We start from the raw sequence: 25,592 nt of genomic DNA, 5'->3' as shown, positions 1-25,592 counted from the left end.
TTGTGTATAGAATCAAAGTAGATGTGTATAAAATGCTGTTGGAAACTATACCTTTAAAGTTCAGGTTTCCTTACTGGAATTGGTTGAATCAGTAGATATATTAGAGAAGCAGAGAGAAGAGTGGCAGAGATTGCTTTTGGTATTGTCAGATCTGGAAAAAATAGAACATTAAAATTAGCTCAGCTGTTCAGGTCTGGAGTAGTTCCAGCAGTTCCAGGCACTGAAATATCCTGGCCATCCCTGCTGGAATTGTTGGTCAAATAGTCTCACTGTTTGTGCATAGAACAGATTTTCACTTTAAAATAATTTAGCAATGAAGTAATGAATTATGTTTTGATGGTGAAACTGTAGTTGGTTCTTCAAGTTTATGTTCCAATTTGTTGTTGAAGCAAATAAAAACCCTATTTATCTGCTCTCTACACACAAATTTTTTTAAATTTTATTTATTTATCTCATTTACATAATTATATGCAAATATAGTGATAATAAAATACACGAGAAGGTACCCACATGAGCAAAAGCCTATGTGTGAGAACCGAGTCCATCTTCACTCGAGTTTGCAATCACAAATAGTACTGATATACAATGTAAAGTTTAGAACAAAATTAAAAATTATATGATTGATAGATAACTAAAAATAACTAATAGTAACATACTCTGTTTGGATGCATATTAACTAAATTCAAGCAGTGTAAATAGTAATCATTTAATCAGTTATGATAATGAAACTACATGACAAAGATGAAAAATTTCTATTATATGAAGTTATACGGCTATAAGATGTAAGACAACATACGGGATGAGCTTAAAGAGTGCGCAAGAAACATTATTTTAAGAGGTATAAAAAAAGGAAAAGAATAGAAAAAGAATTATTTAATTCATTAACGAAGTAATTGTTTAAATAATTAATTAATTAGTCCATCTGGATGCTATATAATTGCATTTATTTGAACTAAAACTGACATGCACATTCTGTTGCACAATTGTAGTTTGAGAACTTTGCCCCCTAACTATCCAAGGGACCAAAACCATTTTCTACACTGCTACCCCAGAGATCTTATGGTCCCACAGAATTATCAAAATTGGATTTCTCATTCTATAGCAGTTTGAAATGTACGGCAAATCTCTGAGTCCAACATCTTCGTGCAAATGTTAACTTTAAATATCTTGAATATCCCTTGAGCGAAGGGAATGAAGCTCCTGGGCCTAAACCATTTCCACAAATAGATCTTGGACGTCATAGCGATCTATGAATTTTAACCGAAGTTGGCATCACGTTGGCTGAAGAGGAGTTCTTCTACTCCTGGAAGGAGACAAATTTGGGAAAATAGGATTTAGTACAACCCTTTAGAGATCTGCAGTATTGCCTATGTGAGTTGTTAAACAATTACAACAGTACTATATTCACCAATTTCTTATTAGAATCAAGTTTTAAAATGAGATTGTGAACATATCCATCGCTATAACACGAGTTTATATACTATCTTCATATTAGCTTGAGCTTGCCTCTAGAAAGATCTTTAGCCTCTCTGAAAAATCTATTCACAGTGCGGTCTGATGACCAGTGAGGAGGGAGGAAGGGAGAGGGAGAGGGGTAGAGGGCGAGAGGGAGACTTATTAAAAAAATCATTAAGATTTAAAAGGTGTCAAAAAACTTCAACTCATCTGGGAGAAGGTTGTAAAACTTGGTACCGGCGTATGCTGGTTTCTTTGCGTACAATGCTGTGCAGGCAAATGGAAGATTGTAGTTGTTTGCAAGTCTGGTATTGTGTTGATGAATAGCAGCAAGTCTTTGAAGTCCATTTGTACAAGCAGACGAAATCACTGCCAGGACGTAGTGAGAAACCACTGTTAGAATGTCCATATCTTGAAAAGTTTTCCTGCAACTATCACATATTCCCAATCCAGCCAATGTTTTTATTGCCCTCCTTTTGAGAAGCAAGACCCTTTCTGAGTTGCCACAGGATGAGCCTCCCCCCCCCCATAAGGTGATTCCATAGGTCATACAGCTCTCAAAAAAGGTGTGGTAAGTAACTCTTGCAGTCTCTGCTGCACCCGTAGCAAGTTATCCTCATAGCATACAATGAACTGCTGAGTTTTTTTACAGAGGATGTCAACATGGTTCTTCTAAGAGATGTCAACATCCACAATAACTTCCAGATATTTGGTCAGTGGTTTCAAGATTAGGTATACCAGCTTCTTCTTCTGTGGGGCGGCCTACTGCCATGCACTTAAGCCTCTAGGGTCTTTTGCGCACCCCGGAAGCACACCACGAGGCCTACCAGTGTATGATTTCAGCAGTTCCACAAACCCCCGAAAACAACCTATCAGGTCCTCCTGAGGAAATTCACCACCCTTGTCCAAACTACCGAAGATGGCATACCGCTCCCTTATTGAAGGACAATCAAAGAGCAGGTGTTCGGCAGTTTCATTTTGCTCATCACACATTCTACAGAGCGGATCCTTCTGAAGGATGCTGACTCTGTGAAGATGCTTCCTCAGGTAACCATGTCCCGTGATTAGACCTATAACCCGAGAAGACATTGATCTATTTAGTGAGAGAAGGTCAGACGCCTCTCTGGAGGAAGGTGACTATAGTACCATTCTGCTCATTCTCATGCCCGGATGCAACCTCCACCTTCTCTCATGTTCAGCGCGAATTCATTTCGAGACAGCCCCAAAGGATTCACACCTTGGAATACCGCAGAACGGTTGAGGGCCCGTTATAATATTGACGCTGAGCCCCGGTTGGCCAGGGCATCAGCTCTTTCATTCCCCGGGTTCCTTATGACCAGGAACCAGTATACCAGCTACTTCATTTTTAGTAACCTTTAAGATTTTGATTCTCAGGACTAGCCTATTAGAAATGGCTCCTAAGATCTAACCTAACTAAAAATTTTAAGAAGCTGCAACAGCAACTGATCAGTCACTCTCTGAATTTTGCAGTTCCGACAAGAACGGCACAATGGCGGTGGTGGACTTGGAGGTGCTGAAAGCACTGGTGGAGGAGACGCCAGGTGTCAAGATTGTGACTCCGCAAGTGGGGATGGGGGTGTCGCGTGAGAGAGTGGGTGGCGAGGCGTGGCATGGCTCCATGGCAGTCATCGCCCACCCCTCCGGCAAGCAGAGGCGGGGCAGCTCCTTCAGGCAGGTAAGTTGACCCGAGTTTGGCATTTTTTCTTATATTTTTATTCTAACGAAAGGTTTTCAATGTTAGAAGAAGTTCTATAATAAAATTGTCAGTTCAGTGAGTTGTTATACTTTTTCCATTGACCCTAGAATATCAATATTACTGACAATAATTTATACTGATTGTGACTATGACCAATACCAAAACATTCAACATTACTTTAGACATTTGTTATGAAAAATGTTAAGCGCAAGAATTGGTGATTAGATCGGTTTGGTATAGAATTATTACAGAGATGTGCCAGTGGTGGTGTTCCTCTTAACTTAATGGAAATATGTATTTTGTAAAGTACTACTTTTGAAAAGTACAGTACTTTAAAATACAACAAAAACTTTCCCTACAGGTTTTCGATATTTCTTCTATTTAACTGAGTGGTGAGAAATAGTTTGACTCATTAATTTGTGTTTATAGTGTAAAGTATGAGGTTCAATATCTAAACATATAAATATATCCTAAATATATGTGTTTTTGGGTTGCGACAAAATTCGTACACTGAATTTGGAACGACTGGGTCCTAAATATTAAACGAGGTCGTGAAACGTTGATTGGAAGGTAGGCATACAATATTAACACCAAAAACACCGTGCCGGTTCGTCGAGGGAGCGGGCAGCCAGCTTTGATTTTAGAACTCCGACCACAGAAACTCTAAGACGTCCTCGCCCTACGGAAGCCAGAAGAGAAGAGAGCAAGAAACCTAATTCCAGATATCTAGAAGCCTGAACACATGAACCAAACAAAACAGGCAGAGTTCCACAGAAGCATCTAGAAGTAGAGGTTAAACATCTGGAAAAGCAGACGACTCGACCAGCTGTAGGGAAACTGCTCCCGGCTGCTGCCGGCCCGTCCAACGGCCAACAAAATAAAGTGGCAAATGCCACAGGGTTTTTAACATTTAATCCTTATCACTCTATAACCCCATCTTATCATCATGACTGACATGTAATCCATGGTAAAAATAATGATGAATTGACATAAATTTCTGTCTCTTTGTGTATTAATAATATATTGCAGTGACTGTGATTACTTCAATATTTTTTTCAATATTCCTCAACAATGGCATATTTGAGGCTAGATTTATTTAGTTATTATTTATCATTATTACATCTCAGTAATTATACAGGTATATCCTCAAGTGTGTTCCACTAGGTTTCTAAAATTAGGCACCATTATCAATAAAAGTAATCTCTTTTTTGTAATCAGTGGTTTCTAGGAACCAAGAGAACTAAAAACTCAAGTTAAGCTCCTTTTCCTGTTCCAGTTTCATTAAAAATGTATCGTCTATCGTCTTTCCAGATTTAATTTCTTTAAAACATGTTTAATTTTAAAATATATATTGTATAAAATAATATTTTGTAGAAAGAACTATTTGATCAAAGGTGGGTATAAACCGATGATGTTGTAAATTTGGTGAACTACTTTGTATGGTACTACAACCAATTCTGTAAGAATAACATACCAAATTATAACTTATTTTTTCAGGTTGTGGCAGCACTGTTTGCCAATCTAGGTACCATCAACACTGGAATGATGTTTGGATTCTCAGCTGTTACAATCCCACAGTTGAAGCAACCGGACAGTCTCATACCAATTGATGAAAATGAAGCTTCTTGGATTGGTAAGACTGCTAAATTTAATTAATAACAGAATATTTTCGTACTAGTGGCTATCCTGATTGTAACCCTGTAAGAACAAAGTTAAACCCCATACACTGTCACAGCCTTATTTTCAATTGTAAAATAAATTATGAGATATGACTCAATTTAATGGGATGTCTCGTTATCAATACACATCTGAACGCTTTTGAGTATTTTTGTAGTATTATGGGCTATTTAGAAAACGTTTTAACTTTTTTGAACTTCCATTGTTTTAATATTAAAAAGCATACGTTTTACAACAAAAGTCTAAAAAGCGTTTGGATGTGTAATAATTATATCTTTAAAGAAACATCTCCAATAATAGCCTACTATAATACAAAAATAAGAGCAAAAACCTGCATAAAGTTTAACATTGTTTGTTGTGGATAAAAATTCAAGGTTGTTTCACTAAAGCCGGCTCTTAAGCTTCATCATAAGAAAGCCAAGAATGAAAAAAAAATACTGATGCTCATGACGGGATTACTGAGTTACTTATTATCTTTATTCTATATGTCCTCAAAAGCTTCACCGTTTTGTGTAATAAACCTATCAGGAGAATGGGAAAAGAGTAAATATTAATATATCAATGAGAGAGAACTGATAGAGTTCTTTGCTATCAGTAACATTGGTTTTGCTTACCTTTCTGGATGCTCGCTTTCTGTTAAAGAGCTTTGAACATGAGTATAATGTTTGTATATAGTAAAAGAAGGTTCACTAGAATTATTGTTGGTCAGAAGGTAGCCAATCTGTCTTTATCTTATCTACAAGTGCTTTTAAAAATCTAATCACCCTTAGTAGATGTTACAGTAGATAAGGTAGATTCAGTTTTGCTGTGAGACTATCATTTTCCATCAGGTGGTGTTAGGTATTATCTTTGTTGATGATATACAACAGTAGATTATTAGTAGATAAGGCAGATTGGGTTTTAGACAGACAATAGACAATAGACAAACTTCTTTATTTACATATTCATTAAGAACAGTTATAGAGTCACATAATATTATTACATAAATATGGATGATGAATGTTTATACATTTGTGTTTCAGTTTCAAGGTACATTTTGAAATCTCCATGTTTCATTGCAGGCGTTGAAGAACTCGTCCAGTGAATAAAATGGTTGATTTACTAGGATGTCATGCAGTTTTCCTTGTAGGGCACTCCTCTTCAATCTTCTCATTGTTTCTGGGAGAGCGTTCCACAACTTCCGGCCGATATAAGATGGTTTTTCTCCATAAATTGCTGTGCGATGTGGAGGCAGAACGTAGTTGGCTGCATGGCGAGTGTTGTATGAATGGATATCTTTCCCTGTTTGAAGACCCAGGCTGTGCACATGTAGAATTACTTCTTGGATGTATAGAGCAGTGACGGTCATTATGCCGAGGGTTTGGAAGGCTTGTCTGCAGCTTTGTTGATGTTCAAGGTCAGCGAGGATTCTAATGGCTTTTTTCTGCAGGACAAGCACCTTGTTGAGGTTTCCGACAGAGGATCCGCCCCATACAGCAATCCCATACCTCATATGGGTTTCTACTAATGAATAGTAGGCTGTTTTGGCATTTTCTAGGTTTCCAATCCATTTTATGCGCCGAACAGCATAAATACCTATGCTGATTTTTTTGCAAAGGCCATCCACATGCTCTGTCCAGCCGAGATTTCCATCCAGAATGATTCCAAGGAATTTAACATGGTTTTCAATTTCTACGTCAGGTATTTTTGGAATGTAGTCTTTTCTTTTACTAAAGTTAATCTGTATGGTTTTTGATGGATTTACAGCCAGGTCATTTTTCCTGCAGTATGTCAGTGCTTTGCAGAGGGAGTTGCAGGCGGTTGTATGTACTCCTTCTGCAGTGTCATCCTTTATTAAGAGTGTTGTGTCATCAGCATACATTACACAGTTGGTATTGTGATCTTGGATGTATGCTGGGAAGTCATTGACAAATAAGACAAAGATGACTGGGCCCAGGACTGATCCTTGTGGCACTCCACGTGTGACTGGTTGTGGGTTTGACTGGTAGGTGTTTTTATGGCCAAGTGTAATGTTCTGTATTTCAACTACCTGTGTTCGCCCTGACAGATAGCTCATAAACCAGTTGTTTGCTATGCCAGTAATGCCAAGAGATTTAAGTTTTTCTGATATGAGGTCATGTCCTAAACAGTCAAAAGCTTTGCTATAGTCAAGGAGGAGAGCAGAGATGTACTTTCCTTTGTCTATTTGAGATTATGTTTTGCTGTGAGATTATGAATTGTCCATCTGGTGGTGTCAGGTATTATCTTTGTTGATTATATGCAACAGTATATTGTTAGTAGATGTAACAGTAGATAAGGCAGATTCCGTTTTGCTGTGAGACTATCATTTTCCATCAGGTGGTGTTAGGTATTATCTTTTTTGATTATATACAACAGTATATTGTTAGTAGATGTAACAGTAGATAAGGTAGATTCAGTTTTGCTGTGAGACTATCATTTTCCATCAGGTGGTGTTAGGTATTATCTTTTTTGATGATATGCAAACATGTAATGGATGTCTTCAACATGTTTATTGTAAAAATGAGAAAAATATAATATACTATGTCTATCAAAGCTATTGTAAACCTCAAACTTTGCTCACTCACCACTTTGCTTTGATTCATGAATCTTTTGATGAAGACAGGTTGCACCTTAGATGGTAGACAAATATGAATGTCGGAGTGTCAAAATGTTTCAAACATTGATATTTCTTTCTCTACGAATGATTAGTACCATCAAGAACCAAAACTCAAGAGATTAGTGGCTTTCTAAGTTCTTCACCAAATTTTCATCTAATTTTATTGCTTCTTGTTTGTTTTCATTGTCATTGTTCACAAGCCCTTACTGACATGGTTTTCTTCCACATAGAATACTGCATGGGGTACCTAAAGGGGAGCTCAAGCTCCCAAAATTTTGAAAGCCAAACATAAAAATGTACCAGGTAGTTTATTTTAGGCTAGACCACATTTAGTTCGTAAAGTACAACATTTTTCCATGAGAAGATTCCTGAGCCCCCTTTTTTGGAGAGCATTACTCCTCAGTAAGTCAGCCCCCTATGAAGTAGCCCTTCTAAACATGCCACTGCAATACTGTCATATAACCAATTCTATACAAAATTAACTATTGACCAACATGTGTTGTGAGTATCATGCCTAAGATATTCAAAATGGTTGTTTGAAAGTAGTTTTAGAAGAGTTTGCCATCTTATACCTACATGATGAAGCATTTTGAGAAGTTGCTTGGCTACAGCAAGTTACAATTTTTAGCAGTAGCTGATCCTGAGAAAAGTTTAGGTTTGTACTATCTATCTTGAGGTTTTGGACTTTGAGTTTTCCATTTGTTAAATTTCATTAACCATAGGAATGGGGAAATTAACTGTACTTTACTAAAAGGTTAATTCAACCCTGCAGTGCTTAAAAATTGTCAACCAAAATGGTAAGCAGGAAAAGTGAGTTTTTTATATATATATGTATATATTATAATATTGTAAATTAATGCTAATTTGAACGTATATGATTTATTTTTAGCAAATTCCACTAAAGAAAATTAGTTGCATTTCTAAATTCTCATGGATGAGTAATATCGGACTATGATAAGTTAGTTTTGGAAAGACTATTTTTAAAAGAGGCAGTCTTGAGAAATTTTGAAATTTGGTCAATTTGTTTCTGGTTTCTGTCAAAGAGGACACAATTATAAGAAACCCTCAAATGTTTTATAGCTTAGGCCTAAATAACTTTTTGAACAAAAAACTATACTGAATTTGAAATGATAAAACAGTTCATTCTATAGGCCATTGGGATCAGTTTGAAGCAGAAATTCAAATTCAATTTTGAACAACTGCTTCCATTCCACATTTAACCAGAATTGAAAAGCTCATATGCTTCATCACTACCTACTTTGTGGAAATTTATTTGTTATATCAGAGCTAAAAGAGGAATTATTTAAAAAGAATATAAAGAAATAAGAGTATTTACAGAATAAGTTGTTTCATCAAAGGGTGCATACAAAACCACTTATTGTTTTATAATGTTGGCAGCCAGCTTATCATCGGTGTCTACGCCGTTTGGGTGCCTCCTGAGTGGTTATCTGCTGGACACGTTTGGCCGCAAGCGTACTATCATCATGTGTTTGATGCCGATGATTGTCGGCTGGTACTTGATCTGTGCTGCGACTGGGGTATACATGATCTACGCTGGGCGCCTTCTGGTGGGGCTGGGAGCAGGGATGATGGGTTCTCCCGCCAGAGTCTATACGGGAGAAGTGACCCAACCTCATCTGAGAGGCATGCTGGCTGCCGTGGCTTCAGTGGGAGTGTCTTTAGGTTTGTGCTCCAGTTATCATAAAATCATTTTTAGAACCTTTTCTCCTAGTGGGTTGAAAAAATAAGAATTAACTAAAAATGTAAACTCAATTTAATTGTGTTCCAGCAATAAACAAAGAATAATTTGTTTCCTATTTATAAACTTTATAGGTTACATACGAATAAGTTGCAAATTATTCTTATAGACAACAAATACATTATGGTCTTTGGACCAGTATAAACTGCGTGCATTGTTGAATAGAAATAGTACGAGTATTATCTAGTATATATTATCTAGCACTACAGACAGTTTACTAAATGTGTTTTTAATTTTTGTTGATTATTTTCTACAAAAAAAGTATAATTTGGGTGGTAAACTTGAACTTTGGACAATGGCTTATATAGGAAGAGTCTAGCAGCTTGGACGCCCTCCTCTATACACTGAATATTAAAATTGTAATAAACAAACAAAACTCAAAATTGAATGAAAATGAATGGAAGCCATGCACATTATGAAACATAACTTCTCTTCATCATCTTGTAAAAAGTAATAGAAAACTTTTGCACTAAATACCAGAGGTAAAATTTACTTGGATGCCTCGTTCCCCTCCCCACCCCTCCCACCAAAAGTAACTCGTATTATACCTGTGACTATGTGTAAAAGCACACATACAAACATAACGTTAATCTCTTGGATTACGTTTATAGTTAGTCAATTGGTTATTTATCCATCCTTCAGTATAATACACGTTTTACAATATATTTCCTCATGAAAAGGCTGTAAAGAGTCACTATACATTGGCTAAAGATGATAGTTGGCATTGTCCGATTGAAGACAGGCATGCCAGAACGGTGTTCCGGTACCTCTTTTTAAGAAACGTAAGCACTTTTGATTTGTGCGGAAAACATTTCCCTGCACCTATGATGCAAAACAAACAACACTGTTTTGAGATCTCGTATTTTCAAAATTTCCCAGGGAAGATCTCCGAACCCCTTTCTTCGAGTATGTATTCCACATTTTCACAGGAAAAAACCGATGTGTCACTGAAATCTGGGCAGCCATATGGAAGTCAGGAGTGGCATATCAAGATAATGAAGTAAAAATGGCCACTCAAGAGGTCTAGTTAAGTGTGGAGGATGACTGTTGGAGTGAGTGAGGGTTATGACCCCTTAATTCTAGAGGGTTTTAACGTCTCAACATGAGCGATGAGACTTCCCTTGCATTTCTTCCAAAGTGACATGACTGAGATAGGCCTCTACTGCTCTTTATCCCTCCTCATGAGACCTTGAAAGGAAGTGCTTCACTCCCAGTCTTACCCATCCTGAATATCCTGTCACTCCGAAAGCAGCGCAAATGTCCTTTCAGGAATAAGTGCAATAGGGGTTTCCTCATCTTCTTTTCGTAAAACTTTTAGCTCCAAGAATCTGTTACTCTACAATAAGTGTAAAAGAATAATTACCACAAATCTTCACGTGGGACTGGAAATGTTAAGTAAACAGGACTATTTTACTTTACACTATTTAAATAGTTAATTTCAAAGAACATTTTGTCCTAAATTGTGGCTGTTCTGTGAAAGAAATCATTCACAAAGTGGGATCAAGAATCAAGAATCTTTATTAGCCATTAAATAATTTTTACAAATTACAATAGGCTTTGTCAGAATAAATTTCCAAAATCTATATTATGTACAAGAACAATGTCAATAATTTAAAATTTAAAAATAAAATCTAAAATTATAAAATTGCACAAGACATGAACTCTTCAATTGTATAAAATACATTACATTTAAGCCACTTAGATACAACTTTGTCAAACTCATTATTTGGTAACAATCTAATTGAAACTGGTAACGTATTAAATAATTTCAATTGTTGGTATTGGTAACTTTTCATTGTTTTACTTAATCTAATACTTAGTGCAACTAGGTCTTGTTTGTTTCTTGTTTTATATTTACGTAATAAACTGTTAGTATTAAAATTATTGATATTTCGTTTAACAAAGATTAAATTACTATGAATGTATGTACATGTTGGTAAATGTCATAATTTTAAATGTGCGAAAACTTGCTCTGCAGGATTCTTGATTAGATAATCCAGACAATACCTTTACTGCCTTCTTCTGCCAAGTAAAAGACTTTTTTGCAGCACTAAATTTGCCCCAGAGACATACACCAAAATTGAAGTGGCTGTGAAAGAGACCAAAATAAACCCTCAATAAAACATCAGGGCTCACAAAATCCTTCAGTTCCCTTTATAAGAATAATACTCTTGACAATTTCCTACAAAGGCCATGGACATGTTCATCCCAGCAGAGTGTACTATCTAGAGAAACGCCAAGCAGTTTAATTGATTTTAAAAAGTTGTCATAAATTGTATCTAATTATTTTTTAATGAAAAATTATACTCTCATTCTTAGTATCATTTATAATCAGATTTTTGGCAGAATACCAAGTCATCAAGTCATCAAATGTGTCAGTGAAAAGTCCAGTTGTGTTTCGCTGAGGAACAGTTGTACCTTAGTTAATTAAAGGAACAAAGTCATATGATACAAGCAGAACTACAATTAAGTGTGTTTGAGACAATACTTATTGGTAAGCTTGAACAAATAGTTGGTCATCAGCCTAATCGTAACCCTTATCTTTCCCATTTTCAGAGGACAAAATTCATCCTTCTACCAATTTCCTCCTGGTAGTTCTCTGCAAATGGTAGTATTTTTACGAAAAATCTCGTCTGTTTGTAATGGAATAACTCAGTAAGAGCTGTAGAACTTTAAAATTTGTGTTTGCCTTTGATAAATTATCACTTATTCCTCAAAGTAGGCTATGAAGGAAATTTTAAAATGAAAACATACATTTTTTGTTACAGGAGTGTCTATCCAGTACATAGTCGGCTCTTTCTTTGCTTGGAACTGGCTGGCGTTTGTCAACGGCTGTGTTCCTACTATTGGCTTCATTTCTGCATTCTTCTTGCCCGAGTCACCGACCTATCTACTCAACAGAGGTCGTATCGAGTCAGCACGGTCCGCACTTACCAAGCTTAGAGGTTCGTCTCGAGTCAGTGTTTCATAGATATTATATGGAGGCCATTCTGTCCCTAACTACTACTCGTTATGCGTATAATATAATATAAAATATTCAAAGTCAAAGTCAAAGTGTTTATTTGTCAATTAACAATTAACATTGCATGACAATGGTCAATAATTTACAATAATAATAAAAACAAAAGATAAAATAACTAAACATCTTATTTGTACATTAGATAATCTCTTACAGAGTAAAACTCTCCATCAATCAAAAAACACTTAAGTCTTTTTCTAAATTTGCTAACAACAGTTTCTGCTTTTATTTCCAGTGGGAGACTATTAAATAATTTGATTGCTGAAAAATATAACTGGTTTTCAAAAAATGAGGTACGGTGTTTTGGTACAGGTATACAGATGGAGTTTCTTAAGTTGTAATGAGTAGGAAAATCAGAGGTAAAAATGTGCATATTTTTCTTAAAGAAGGTTAAGGTTTCAAGTATGTATAGGCTTGGGAATGTAAGAATTTTGTTTGAACGGAAAAAAACCCCTGCATGATTGACTTCTTGCCAGCCCTAATACAATCCTTAGAGATTTCTTCTGCAAACGAAAGATGTATAGGGTCTTTGTGTTTTCAGAGCCCCATATTGGAAGTCCATAAGCAAGATGTGGGTAAATGCACCCATAATAGCCAGCCAGAAGAATTTCAGTACTAGAAAAACTGGAGAGTCTACGTAATAAAAATATGCCGCTGCATAATTTCCCACACACCTTGTCCATGTGAAGGTGAAAGTTCAGGCTTGAGTCCAAAATCACACCCAAGAAGTTTGTAAATTGTGACGAGTTAATAACGGAATCGCCTAAAATAATGGATGAACTTCCACTATCACCATTCATGGGTGCTCTAATATTAAAATCCAGGAATGTCGTCTTTGCAGTGTTCACAGTAAGGTGATTTTCTTCCATCCATTGAAGAAGACAGCTGCCTTGTACAAAAATATCATATTCCAGGTTTTCCCTATTTTTATGTGACATATTGAAAGATGTGTCGTCAGCAAATAAGCACAGATTTCCTCCGCCCACACTAGATGAGATGTCATTAACAAATAATAGGAATAAGACTGGGCCAAGGACAGAGCCTTGGGGTACCCCTGACTTCACCGTTTTCACAGAGGATACTCGATGACTCAAGCAACCAGAGTGGTCAACAAAGGGAATTTCAACTACCTGGCTACGCCCCATCAAATATGAAGACACCCAGTCAAATGCGGCACCCCTAATTCCAAGGTTTTGTAGTTTGCATAACAAGAGCCCATGATTGACAACATCGAACGCTTTTCGGAGATCCAAGAAAACACCAAACGAATGCTGACGTTCATCCAAGGCAATAGAAACATGATTGATGAAATCAAAAACGGCATCAAGTGTCGAGAAGCCACGTCTGAAGCCAAATTGCTTTTCAAAAATGACATTATTATGCGATAAAAACGACAATAAACGAACAAGATACAGTTTTTCCAAGACTTTTGAAAACGTTGATAGGATAGATATGGGCCTATAGTTTTCGATGTCATATGGGCTTCCCTTTTTCAGTAGTGGTTTAACTATTGCTTGCTTTAGAATACATGGAAATACACCACTTTCGAAGGTAGCATTCGCAATGTGGGCCAAAGGCCAAGCCAGCTGCTCAGCAACATCCTTCAGAAGGCTAGAAGACATCCCATCAGCTCCTGAGGTGTGGCCGGGCTTTAAGGATTTTACCACTGCGATTACTTCCCGAACATCTGTTGGCCACAGGAAAAGTGAAGGTACAACTGTCCGCATCGCATGACACACTCGTTGTGGGTCGTCAACATTCCAAGAACCGCCTCCAAGACGTTCGCCCATCTGGGTGAAGAAAGAATTAAACTGACATGAGATAACAGTCGGATCGACCACTAAGGAACCACTTTCATTCTTAATGGAGTAACAGGTAAAATCCTTGGACTTTTTGTTGGGCTGAATGTCCTTAATGATGTTCCAAACGGCCCTGTTTTTGTTCTTGGCCTTTGTGATGTGTTTATAAACCAACCCAGCCTTAGCAGAGCGAACTCTAGTCCGAAACTGTTTCTTAAGATCACGGTAAGATTTTCGCAAGGGATGTCCAGAACCAAGGTGTTTCGTCAGAGAATACATAGTGATCACCTTCTCTTGGAGCTGAAGCAAATCTTTATTGAACACCACCTTCGTAAAAGATTTGGTTTTCTGGTATTTTACCTTCTTTATAGGAGCAATTAAATTAAAATAATATGAAAAAGTAGATAGGAAAAGTGAGAACTTGGAGTTCACATCTTGAGCACTAAGAACATTAGCCCACATTTCATTTGCCAACAAGTGTCTTAAAACATGGATGCTGTTATCTGAAATTTGACGTTTGAGTTTGAACTTAGGAGTATTTATCATAGGAGACACATTAACCTTGAGATCACCAACCTGAGCATGGTGGTCCGATACTGCCGTTATGACAACTTGAGTGACCAGCTCACTTGGATTGATGTTCGTAAAGATGTTGTCAATTAGTGACGTAGACCCATTAAACTCCCTGGTATACGATTTTACTGTATCTCTAAGCCCAAAAGAAGTAATGAGATGAGACAGTTGTCTGGCAGTTTCATTATCAGAACACATGTCAATATTAAAATCACCAGCAATAAGGACCCTTACGCCAGATTTCAAAATAGAATTAAGACAATCAGTTAAAGAATTAAAGAACAATTCAATGTTACTGAAATCTGAATGTGGAGGTCTGTAAACAGAGATAACTAAATATTGAGAACCGCTTAAATCCACTGAAACACAGGCCAGCTCACAAGAGCCCTCCTTGCAAAATCTCGAAACGTCAACAGCATGACAATGCCTCAGACCCTCGTGAACCAAGATGCACACGCCACCTCGCCCCTTAACGGACCGACAATAACTGGACACGACCCTAAACCCAGACAAAACAAAAATATTCATCTCTGATTCTCTCAGAAAGTGTTCTGAGAAACATAGGATTTGAGGCGAGAGCAAATCCACCATAACCTCAATCTGGGCCAGTTTAGGCATAATACCCTGGACATTTTGATGTACCAGCCTAAGAGTGTCTAGGTGATCGCCTTCATCACCCCGTACGACCCGTTTCCCGAAGAAGCTATTGAACGCACAGGAGAGGGCTCACGGGAAATCTCTGGTGAAGGATCACGGGGAAACCCAGTAGTGGGCCCACAGGAAGGCACAAAAGGATTAGGAGCGACAGGGACGGGCTGCAGGGCATTGCTAGAGAGGATGGGAGCCACCGAATCGGAAAGTGAGCGTTTAGAAGTAGATTTTAGTAACGTGGAGAGCATAATATGGCCCAATTCAAAGTTGCCACTCCTATTTAGGTGCCTTCCGTCTATAGCAAGGTGGTGCCTACGAATACAATTGTACAGATCAATAAATTCAACATTAAAGTTGTTACACATCAAAAACAACTGCTCGTTAAGATAATCTAGAGCTATGTCATTGATATCCCGACGCCTTAAGATGCTATTTAAAATTATCTTAGCATTAGGAAATTCAGTCTTACAAGTATACAACAGCTCAGCCATCCTGTGCAAAACCTCTTTCTTGCCACAACCACCATCATATCCAGCCCCACCATTATAACCCATAGCCACATCATTTGTGCCGACATGAATATAAATAACCGGTGGCTGGACTTGAACATAATCTTTAAGTTTTCTCTTTATGTTTAAAATTTTTGCACCAGGATTTACATCAACAGTAGCTCCCCTATATACACATTGGTTACTTGAAAATCTTAGTAACGAATCCCCAATAACCAGGCAACTTTTCAAGGTAGACGTATACATATTATTATTATTTACAACATTGGGACTACTCTTATTATGTATAGAATCTCTACTACTATTTAAACTATTTACATTTTTTCTTAGGCTAAGGTGGCTGTCCGTGAGTTCAGGGTCCTTACTTGACTTACAATTACGACACCGTTGTCGTTTGCTACTATTAGATTCCCTAATGACAGACATCCGTTTCACGTCGCTCTCCACATTCCCTGACTTCTTACATCTCTTAGACTTAATACATTGAGTCATGGCATCCTCTTGCTGGCTCGTCCTCCACACTCCAGAGACACTTTTCACTCGCCCAGTGTCATGGACATCCTCCGACTCAAACGACGCTAGTTCTCCGTATTTGTTCTTTGTCTCAACGATGGGGACGGCTGACACCCTGTTAAGTTTATTTTTTGCCTTCCTTGTCCGATTGTGTTTTACAATTGACCATTTATCGCTATCATCAATGGCTTGAGGAATTCCCTTAATGTTAGACTCGATCACAACCGGTTCAGCTGTTTCTCCGATTGACAGATTACTTGTGTTCTCCGTAAACAGCTTGTACCACTCATGGAAACGAATGCCACCGGTCGTAGTTTTTTTGCAGAAACCATCATGAATGAACTTTGTGTTTACTAGTACACTCAAGCCACACTCAAAAGAGTTATTTTGTTGACAGCAGTTCAACTCGCACAAGTTACTCTCACTGAACCCAAGATTGCCTGTTACTAGTTTTGCGGCAGGCATGTTACTGCCGTGGAGTGAGTCCAAGTGATACAGCTTCTGGCCAGTAATGTCGACAAACAACAGGGTCCAATGCGAACCAGTATCCGACCTGAAAACTGGAGGATTGTCACTAATGCATAGAAATGCATAATCCGAGTTAAAGAAATTTAACTCCTTTAGGTGGGCATTCACATCAGCAGAGCTGCCATGCTTTATTAGTTGAGTCAGTGTTGGACCCAAAAAGACAACTTTAGATAAGCTGTCCTTGTTGTTTTGCTCAAAAGACAGAAAGTAGGAATCAAGAATTGAGTCATCAATCCATCTACTATTCAGCCAGGATTTTTGTTCTAACTCAGCAATAGAAGATCTCAGCTCCGTCACAATACCTGTCAGCTCTGAGTTTTGCAGATTGGAAGCAATTAGATCTGATTTTAGCTTATCAAGAACACTATTCCTGTCAGTGACCAAAGATTTCAATGACAAGCAGTCATGTGTCAGATTCTCTAACTTGGTTTTGGCATTAGTTAAGCTGGAAGACAAGGTGCTATTTTCTCTTAAAATACGGTCCTTTTCTTCTCGGATAACGTCTAGCTCATTAAATGATTCATTTAAGTCAGATCGCCTCCGTTGTTTTTCTTTTTCAAGTCTGGACTCAAGAGTTAAAATATTACCTTGAAGTTCCTTAATTACAACTTCAGAATGTGATGTAGTACTCAGTGATTCATCCAATCGCTTAAGTAAGTTGGATATATTTAGCACAAGATCAGATAAAGTAATGTGAGGATGATTCGCTTCTAACTTTTTTAAATTCGTATACAGGCTCGTGACAAGGGACTCGGTATCATCGTTAAGATTGTTTGTATCTGTAAATATTTCTTCTATTACAGGCATTGCGACATTTGACATGCCACGAGTAATCACCATTTTAAAGAATATGGTACAAGAACAAGTGGCAAAAGAAATTTAGTAAGTTATGAAATAATAATACATGCTTAATTGGTAAAATAATAATTTACAAAGATAAAAACAAACATGCAACAATAAAACTTAGAACAAGAAACATAAAAGGCACTCCAATTTTTGTGGACAGACAGTTCAAGTCCAAACTGATGGAACAGCAACAGTCACAGAACTTCTCAGCCGGCGTTTGAAGAACAGCAAACCGCAGTACAGGTGAGCAGCAGTGTAGTGGTGAGGGAATTGAAGGCGCAATCAGCAACACTCGCAGCGGGTAGGTAGGCCAGGACCGCTCGTGACAGTGATTAGTGACAGAGCAGGGATATTTCGGCGGCGGGCAGCGACTGGCTGTGTTGGCAGCGGCGCACGGTGGCTGCGTCGAGACTCGAACTGCTCACGGTCGTGTAGTCCCGCTGCTGCACGTGTCCTTGAGTTTGGTTAGCCACGACAACCACATTCAGCTACTTACAATTGTCCGTCAAACCACAGCATGCAAATGTTCTACCGAAGCACAATTAAGCCTTCCGACATATTAAAAACTATGTAACATGCAAATAATTATGTAATTAGAATAAAAATAACAGAGCTTTAAAACACCCGTCAATCTTCTGCAGACCAGGTCTGCCAACCCTGGCATTATTTTTATTATAATATAATATAATAAAAATATAAGTAGCTGTCATATTTTAAATTCATTCAATTCAAATTCTTCATTGTCACAGTTTACATAACATATATTCTTTTAATCCAGCACAGCTGTAAGAACGGGTAACATTTAAGGATATAAAATAGAACTTAACATTACTATCAGTTATGAAACATCATCAAAGTCAAAAGTTTAATTAATTAAGTATAATGTTATACAATTAAATATGTACAATATTATTATAGTTATAAAAGTAAAAAATAACATTTTTAAATGTATGTGTTATATTAATAATGTTATTAAATTATTGTATCACATAGACACTTCAATAGTCATATTTTTTTCTTTTAACATATCTAAAACTTTTATTTTAAATTCAGTGTATTGTATTGATTTAAATCTAGTAGGAAACTTATTGTATAATTTTCTTTCAAAATATTGTGGTGAATGCTGAAACAAACAAAGTTTACGAAGTGGAAAATGCAACAGATCTCTATTTCTTGTATTGCAATTATGGTTATAGTGATTTACAAAAAAGAGCTCGAAATTATGTCTTACAAACATTAAACATCTCAGCACATAAAGCAATGGACAGGTTAACAGACTTAAGCCTTTAAATATTCCTTTGCATGAAGTTCTTTTTTGAAAAATGTCATAATCCTTAAATATTTCTTTTGGATTTTGAAAATGTCTGCCAGCCTACCAGAACTTCCCCAAACTTCAGTGCCATATTGTATATTTCAAATTCTAACAAGAATAAAAATGTTTTTCCTTCTATTACCTATATTTTTATATACAAAGCAAGAAAGTAAACCAGTGTAGAGTACCTCAAAAATAGTGTTATTCATAGCCCAAAAATTTGTTCTGAGAGCAATGGGTGCCAACTTTAGAGGGAGCTGCCGACCGCTATTCAAAAAATCTAAAGTACTCACACTACCAGGTTTGTATATTTTTGAATTGTTAAACTTCCATAAAAGTCCAAACACCTTTGACCAATACAAAAATCAGCATAATCACTAATACTAGACACAAAAATCTTCTTGCCTTTCCAATTCATAAAACTTCTTTATTTGAAAAAAGTCCACTATATATTGGAATACGCTTATATAATTCTTTACCTTTATCACAAATTGAAAAAGTGAAAATTAGACAGTAATAGATTCGTCATTACACTATCGATCAAGCACTATATATTTAATACTTTCAAAATTTTAAATGTAAAAATATTTTTTTTACCTCTGACAAACTGTAACTGAGAGTGTGAACAGCTGTTTACTTACAGTTCAATTCGGATTGTGTTTCATAAAAACTTTTTAAATAATTGTGTTTTAAAGAAAGGTACTCAAAATAATTGATCCAATACAAATTTGTATTATTGTTTTATGTAGTGTGTATTTGTATATACAAAATTATTCTGTTTCAAATACTTTTAAACCAGGTTATTCATTAAAACATTGTTTTTTACTGTCTTTATTTTAATAATAAAACATTGTTTATTATTAACCATTTCAAACTAACAGTAATAAATTCAAGTGAATTGTTTTTACCAAATATGATTTGTTTGGTTGCTTAGTTACATAATACAGATCAAAATTGGACCAAAAATAAAAATATAAAATTGTGACATTTACTTGGTTTTAAATTTCAGGAAAAATCACTGAGGTTTTTGTCTATTTAATTTCTTGAGAATCATCATTATATAACAAGAATAAAATAAATAGGAACTAAACTGAGGATCATAATATTATTGGAAAAAACAGCTAAAGGATGTTTATAGCTTACTACAAAAACAGCTTTGATGTAAGACCACGTCAACACCAGCGGACAGCTGTTTAGTCTGACGTTTACTGAACAACTACAATAACAAAACCTTTCAGTTTCTAAGATTTACTCAACCCTACTAATGTTACTGGACTTTTATCTGACCATCAAACGTCGTCGTCGTCCCTGTAGTTTTAACCGACTTATTTCTGTCCAACAAACATGCACTTGCGTAATGATAACTTACAATAAACTCTTTCAACATATCGGTGTGATTTAGGCACCATTGGATCAGAAAGATCTGAGGCATTAAAAGCTATGTGCAATTAAACGTTCATGTACAATTTATTTCTAAAACTGTTATTCCAAATCTTTTGTGTATACGCTTATTTTTAATCATTACTCCACATAGCTGTTTTTTGGTTTCTAGCTTTAATACGGTTGCATACATGTACAATAAAGTTTATGTTTGCTGAAAGTGGATGAAATTTTAAATGAAATGGCTACCTCACGTTTTGAATTTCTGTACAATTTTATTTCACATAAAACTGCCATATACTCGTATTATTCTCCAATTCATCCCAAAAATATATGTAACATCATATACATTGTTCTTTATTTGTACTTTTAATATTGTACTAAAATAGGCTGACACTACAGGATACAATCAAGAAAGAAGCCCGCAAGGGGGTTCAAGGGGCCCGGATCCCCCCAAATTTTAAATTTTTTCAATTACTTTGTTAGTAAACGATTATTACTATTTAAATAAGTTAGTTACTGACATGTACTGCTGAAAGATCGTTCTCAACAAAGAAACGGATTAAAAAACTTTTAATAAACAAAATGAGGCTTTGCTCTCTGTCCACTACGGGAAAATTTCAGTTGTCTGGACCCCTCCCAAAATGTTTTCCTCACTACGTTCTTGGATACAATGACTACTACCAGTAGGGTTAACAATGAAACAATGTTTACATGGGTATGAAATTATGTAGACCCTAGCAACACATATTGTAGACGCACAAACAGGAACTACCTCTATCTAAATACAATTAAAATGCACTGAAACAGTAGGATTGTGGTTAAAATAGGAGCTTGCATATTCTGTGGTGTGGTAGGGTTTCCCTAATATGGGTGAAAAGAATTTTTGATTTCCAGTAAGGCCGTAGCTAGGAAAAAATTGCAGGGGCTCAAGTCAAAATTGGGGGGCCTTCACCAGAAACATTCCAATTTTCGAAACTTTCAAATTAAAGAAGCAAAATAGTGAATTAAGGCATAAAGTTTTTACTTCTTGAATAGGTTGTATTGACGATCGATATTCATAATAAATTGTGGAGGCACTGCTTAGCGGGCTGTATAAGATTAATAATTGAAATTGATTAGATTTATTTAGTAATCTAGTTACAAAAACCATGCTTTTATATTGTCCAAAAAATACAATACATAGCAACAAGGTAGTTTGGGGACCAAACAACTGGTATTTTCCCGTAATGGACAGAGAGTAAGGCACTATTTTGTTCCTTAAAAAATTTTGACCCGTTTCTTTGTTGAGAACAATCTTTTAGCAGTACGTGTTGGTAATACTGAATTATTTAAATAATAACAATCGTTTACTTAAAAAAGTATAATTGAAAAAATTTAAAATTTGGGTGGGTCCGAACCCCGCACTGACTACATCCTTGGTACATAGTAACAAATCCACATCGAGTAATGATAATATGTAAAAGAGTTTTTACAAAAGTAAAGTTCTTCTTGACTTCTAAGCCATCGTATCTAGTACTTGCTCTGGAGAAACTGATACTTTCCTGTAATAGACAGAGAGTAAGACAAGTGTCTCTCATTCCCCATTTTGTTCCTTAAAATTTTCTTGACCCTTTTCAATTCTGAGAACCATATTTCAACAGTACGTCAGTAATAAAAAAATTCCTAGATTACTTTTAGCAGATTTTATAAATTAAGGACAAATCAAATTTGAAAAACATGCCACCTTATTGCACATAAATGAAAATAATATTGCATGGTTGTCTGTGTTTAAGACTGGAAATAACGTTTGTTATAAAGCTATCACCATAATGTTTTGTAGTTTTTTTAGTTTTAGCATCGTCGTTTGTCTTGCAAATGATTGACAGAAAATTATTATATTGCAATTATTTATTTTATTTCCCACTAAAAATATTTTCTTCCCAGGACGGACTTGCGATGTGGAAGGAGAGTTGCAGGACCTAATAAACTTTGCTAACAAGACCAACACTGCAACCAACAAGGAGCCAACGAAGGGTGACACCCTGAGGGCCATCCTGCATCCCTCGGCACTCAAGCCCTTCGCCATCCTGGCACTCTACTTCCTCTTCTACCAGTTCTCGGGAGTCAACCCTGTCACTTTCTATGCTGTCGAAATCATACAGGTATGGTAAAAATATTCTTGGTTGTGGACTTTTCTTGAAATGTTCTTCATATTAGTAAATACCAAAACTAAACGTCTCAGTGAAGTTATTACTAGAACTTGTGAACAGAATCTTCTAGTATTGGATTAGTCCTGTCTAGACATGGGAAATACCGTTATTTGTCAATAACCTATTACCAAAATAACGTGGTTAGTTGGTATTACGTTCCAGTAACCTGTTACCGTGGTAACATGTGACCAGCCGACCAACGCTCATTATAGCATCATGCTGTTATTGAACTGACATTATTAAGTTGCAGGAATGAGTCAGACTAAATCTACGTGTGTAATTATAAAAAATTAAACTTACTGAATAAAATGTAATCGTACACTACTTTGACATATACTACTTAAAAACTGGTTATTTAAAATTTTCACTGCCAATACAATTATTGTTTAGTATACAAAACTTAACTAACTCACTACAATGTATTATTTAGATTAGTAGACTACTTTTAAATTGACTACTTATAATTAATGATAAATGAGAACAAACAATTAAATGAGAATAGGTTAGGTTTGTTTTATTTTTTTCCAGAAACAAGTCTACGTTTCTATTTTGATAAATATTTTTCATTTATCATTATCATTATTTTAAATCTGATATTTTATTCCCTTCCTCTCCCCTCACCTCGTACCATCCAGCCCAGCTCACTCCACTACGTTATTAGTTTCTCATTAACCTAGTACCAGAAAGACGTTACGAGAACATCAAATCAATGAGTCCATCTGTTACTGAAATAACAGGGTGTTACTAGTAACACGTTATCGTGGTAATAGGTTACCACTGAATAACGATGTTACTGACACTAATGCGTTATATCGCTCGTCTCTAGTCCTGTCCTGTCAGTGGTAGAGTACTCAGTGGTGTAGCTAAAGGGGACAAGGGGGCCTTTCCTCGAGAGGCCTAACAAATTTTTTAAATATACAAATACCAGTAATCCATCTTGTTTAAAATACAGCAATAAAATGTTTTACTTTTAATTAGGCTTTTTAAATTTAGATTTATTTCATGCCACCTTGTATGGTGTGCTTTTCAATCAGTTTCATCCCCCCAAAAGCTGTCCTAGATACGCCACTGAGTGCTCTAGCATTAAATTGCTGTTTTATTACTACATATGCTTGCACCTCAATTTACTGAATGTCTTGAGCAAAAAGTCTGCGTTAAGTTTTACCAGAAACATGGCTTCTGAGACTCTACCCTACATAAAGCTTTCGGTGGTGAGTCTATTGGTGATTCTGAATCAAAAGAATGAGTTTAGGCAATTCAAATGCTGCACCAAGGTGAAGGTGAAAGAGAGCTAAACTCACTATTCATATTAAATCATTGAGATGAGAAGAGGTAGAGGTGAGGCTATATCATGATTGGCAGAAGCAGAACCAATAAGAATCATTGGTCAATATGGCCAGTTAGCTTCTTTATCACAAGCTGCTAGCTTTTCCATAATCTGATAGTATTTCTTCAGCAGCATTAGGAGTTCTTCCTACACCACCAGATCCTAATACAAGTAGAAATTCACCAGTCTTGACTCTTTTTTAGACAAGATCAACACAACCAATCACTATTTGTAGTAAACCCAGTGGTTAATTTCAGTGGGAACGCAAGGGAACGGCGTTCCCTTACCTCCCAAGAGTGCCGGAACGCAAGGGAACGCTTTTAAAACTACGAGTACAAGTTTTAGTTAAAAAAAATTGTAGGTAGGATCAATATTATGCTATGCTTTGTTTGCGAGTGACTCGTAAGCAGATAGTAAGCGCCCGTACAAGCAGTTGTGAGCTGTGCTGTGATGAGTCTTGCACGGAATCAGGCAGGAGGAAGGTGACGGGCGAGTCATCCTAGTTCGCGCATGCGCGGCTGCGCCTCTCAATAACAAAGCAATACCCACCCCACCCCTTCCTTTCCCCCTCTATTCCTTCACCGCGCCACCGCCCCAGTGATCACAAGTGTGTTGACTAGTTGACTTGACCTTGGTGTGTTTCGCGTTTAAGTTACAAGTTGCATCGCATCCCATCACGCTTAAGTTCGTTTTTGAGGTGCAGGTCGTTGATTGTGTTCGTGTTTATGTTTATTAGTGCTGGTGCAGCTAAATAGTTTCCTAATTGACTATGACTACCAGAAAAATTGTTGATTTCTTTAAACCTAACCCTAAAAAACAAAAAGGTTATGCGAATAATGAGAACTGCAGTTCGGAAGCATTGACTACAACTTCAATTGTTGATCAAGATAAAAAAGAAGACGCAATCGGGATCAATGAGGATAATTGCGATTACCATTCCCCTTCGACTTCCTCGTCGGTCAAAATAGTATCCAGGTTGGTGGGTTTGGGATCTGATGCAGACGAAGCTAAGGTTAGTAATGAAAATAATGATTTTGTTAATAGGGGTGAACAGCCAGTTTGTTGGTCTGAAGAACAAATTGTTGAATTTAAAGCTAAAAATCCATGGTTAATTGTGAACAGAGAACTAGGTTGCAACGTTTGCCGTAGTGTGAGTACTCTAGGTGCAGAGAAAACGAAGGGCCTAAAGATTAGCGAAGAGTGGGTTTTAGGAACTGTTACCGCTTATGGAAACAATAAAAAAGACCAGCAATCCTCTCTTAGGAAAAAGATATTTTTACACCGTGGGTCTCGAGCTCATTCTTTAGCTGAAAAAATACTCATTGAAGCTAAGAAAGATACAATGAAAAAAGCTGTTGCTTCTATGCATAAAGAGCAGCAGATTGTAACTGAGCGCATTTTCCGCACGGCTTATAAGCAAGCTAAACTAAATAGGCCATTTTTTGAGTTTGAAACTGAAATTGATCTTCAAATAATGAATGGCTTAGATATGGGGCGAATCCTACATTCAAATGTTGCTTGCTCCAATATAATTCATCATATTTCTGATGAAATGAAATCAGACTTGATAAATGGCCTAATCAAGTCAGACTCTAAATTTTCCCTGCTTTTGGATGAAGCCACTTCAGTTTCAAACAAAAATGCTTTGGTGGTTTATATCAGAACTGTTCTAAAGGGAATGCAATACCCTATGACAGTGTTCTTAACACTTTTTGAGC

The 25,592-nt window shown here is 36.6% G+C and overlaps 1 protein-coding gene across 1 annotated transcript in view; it reads left to right on the top strand.

The window, feature by feature from the left end:
* Positions 1-25,592, top strand: part of LOC124363270 (facilitated trehalose transporter Tret1-like) — a 59,587-nt gene that overhangs the window by 23,656 nt on the left and 10,339 nt on the right. The window contains exons 2-6 of the mRNA XM_046818479.1: positions 2,947-3,151; positions 4,670-4,805; positions 8,865-9,149; positions 11,994-12,170; positions 22,282-22,499. Of these exons, the coding sequence (XP_046674435.1) occupies positions 2,947-3,151; positions 4,670-4,805; positions 8,865-9,149; positions 11,994-12,170; positions 22,282-22,499 (1,021 nt within the window). The remainder of the gene's footprint in view (positions 1-2,946; positions 3,152-4,669; positions 4,806-8,864; positions 9,150-11,993; positions 12,171-22,281; positions 22,500-25,592) is intronic.

The sequence above is a fragment of the Homalodisca vitripennis genome, chromosome 5 (assembly GCF_021130785.1).
Source record: "Homalodisca vitripennis isolate AUS2020 chromosome 5, UT_GWSS_2.1, whole genome shotgun sequence".
NCBI classification, from domain to species: Eukaryota; Metazoa; Arthropoda; class Insecta; order Hemiptera; family Cicadellidae; genus Homalodisca; species Homalodisca vitripennis.
Note: the sequence above shows the minus strand (reverse complement) of the source record. Positions and strands in the feature narration are given on the sequence as shown.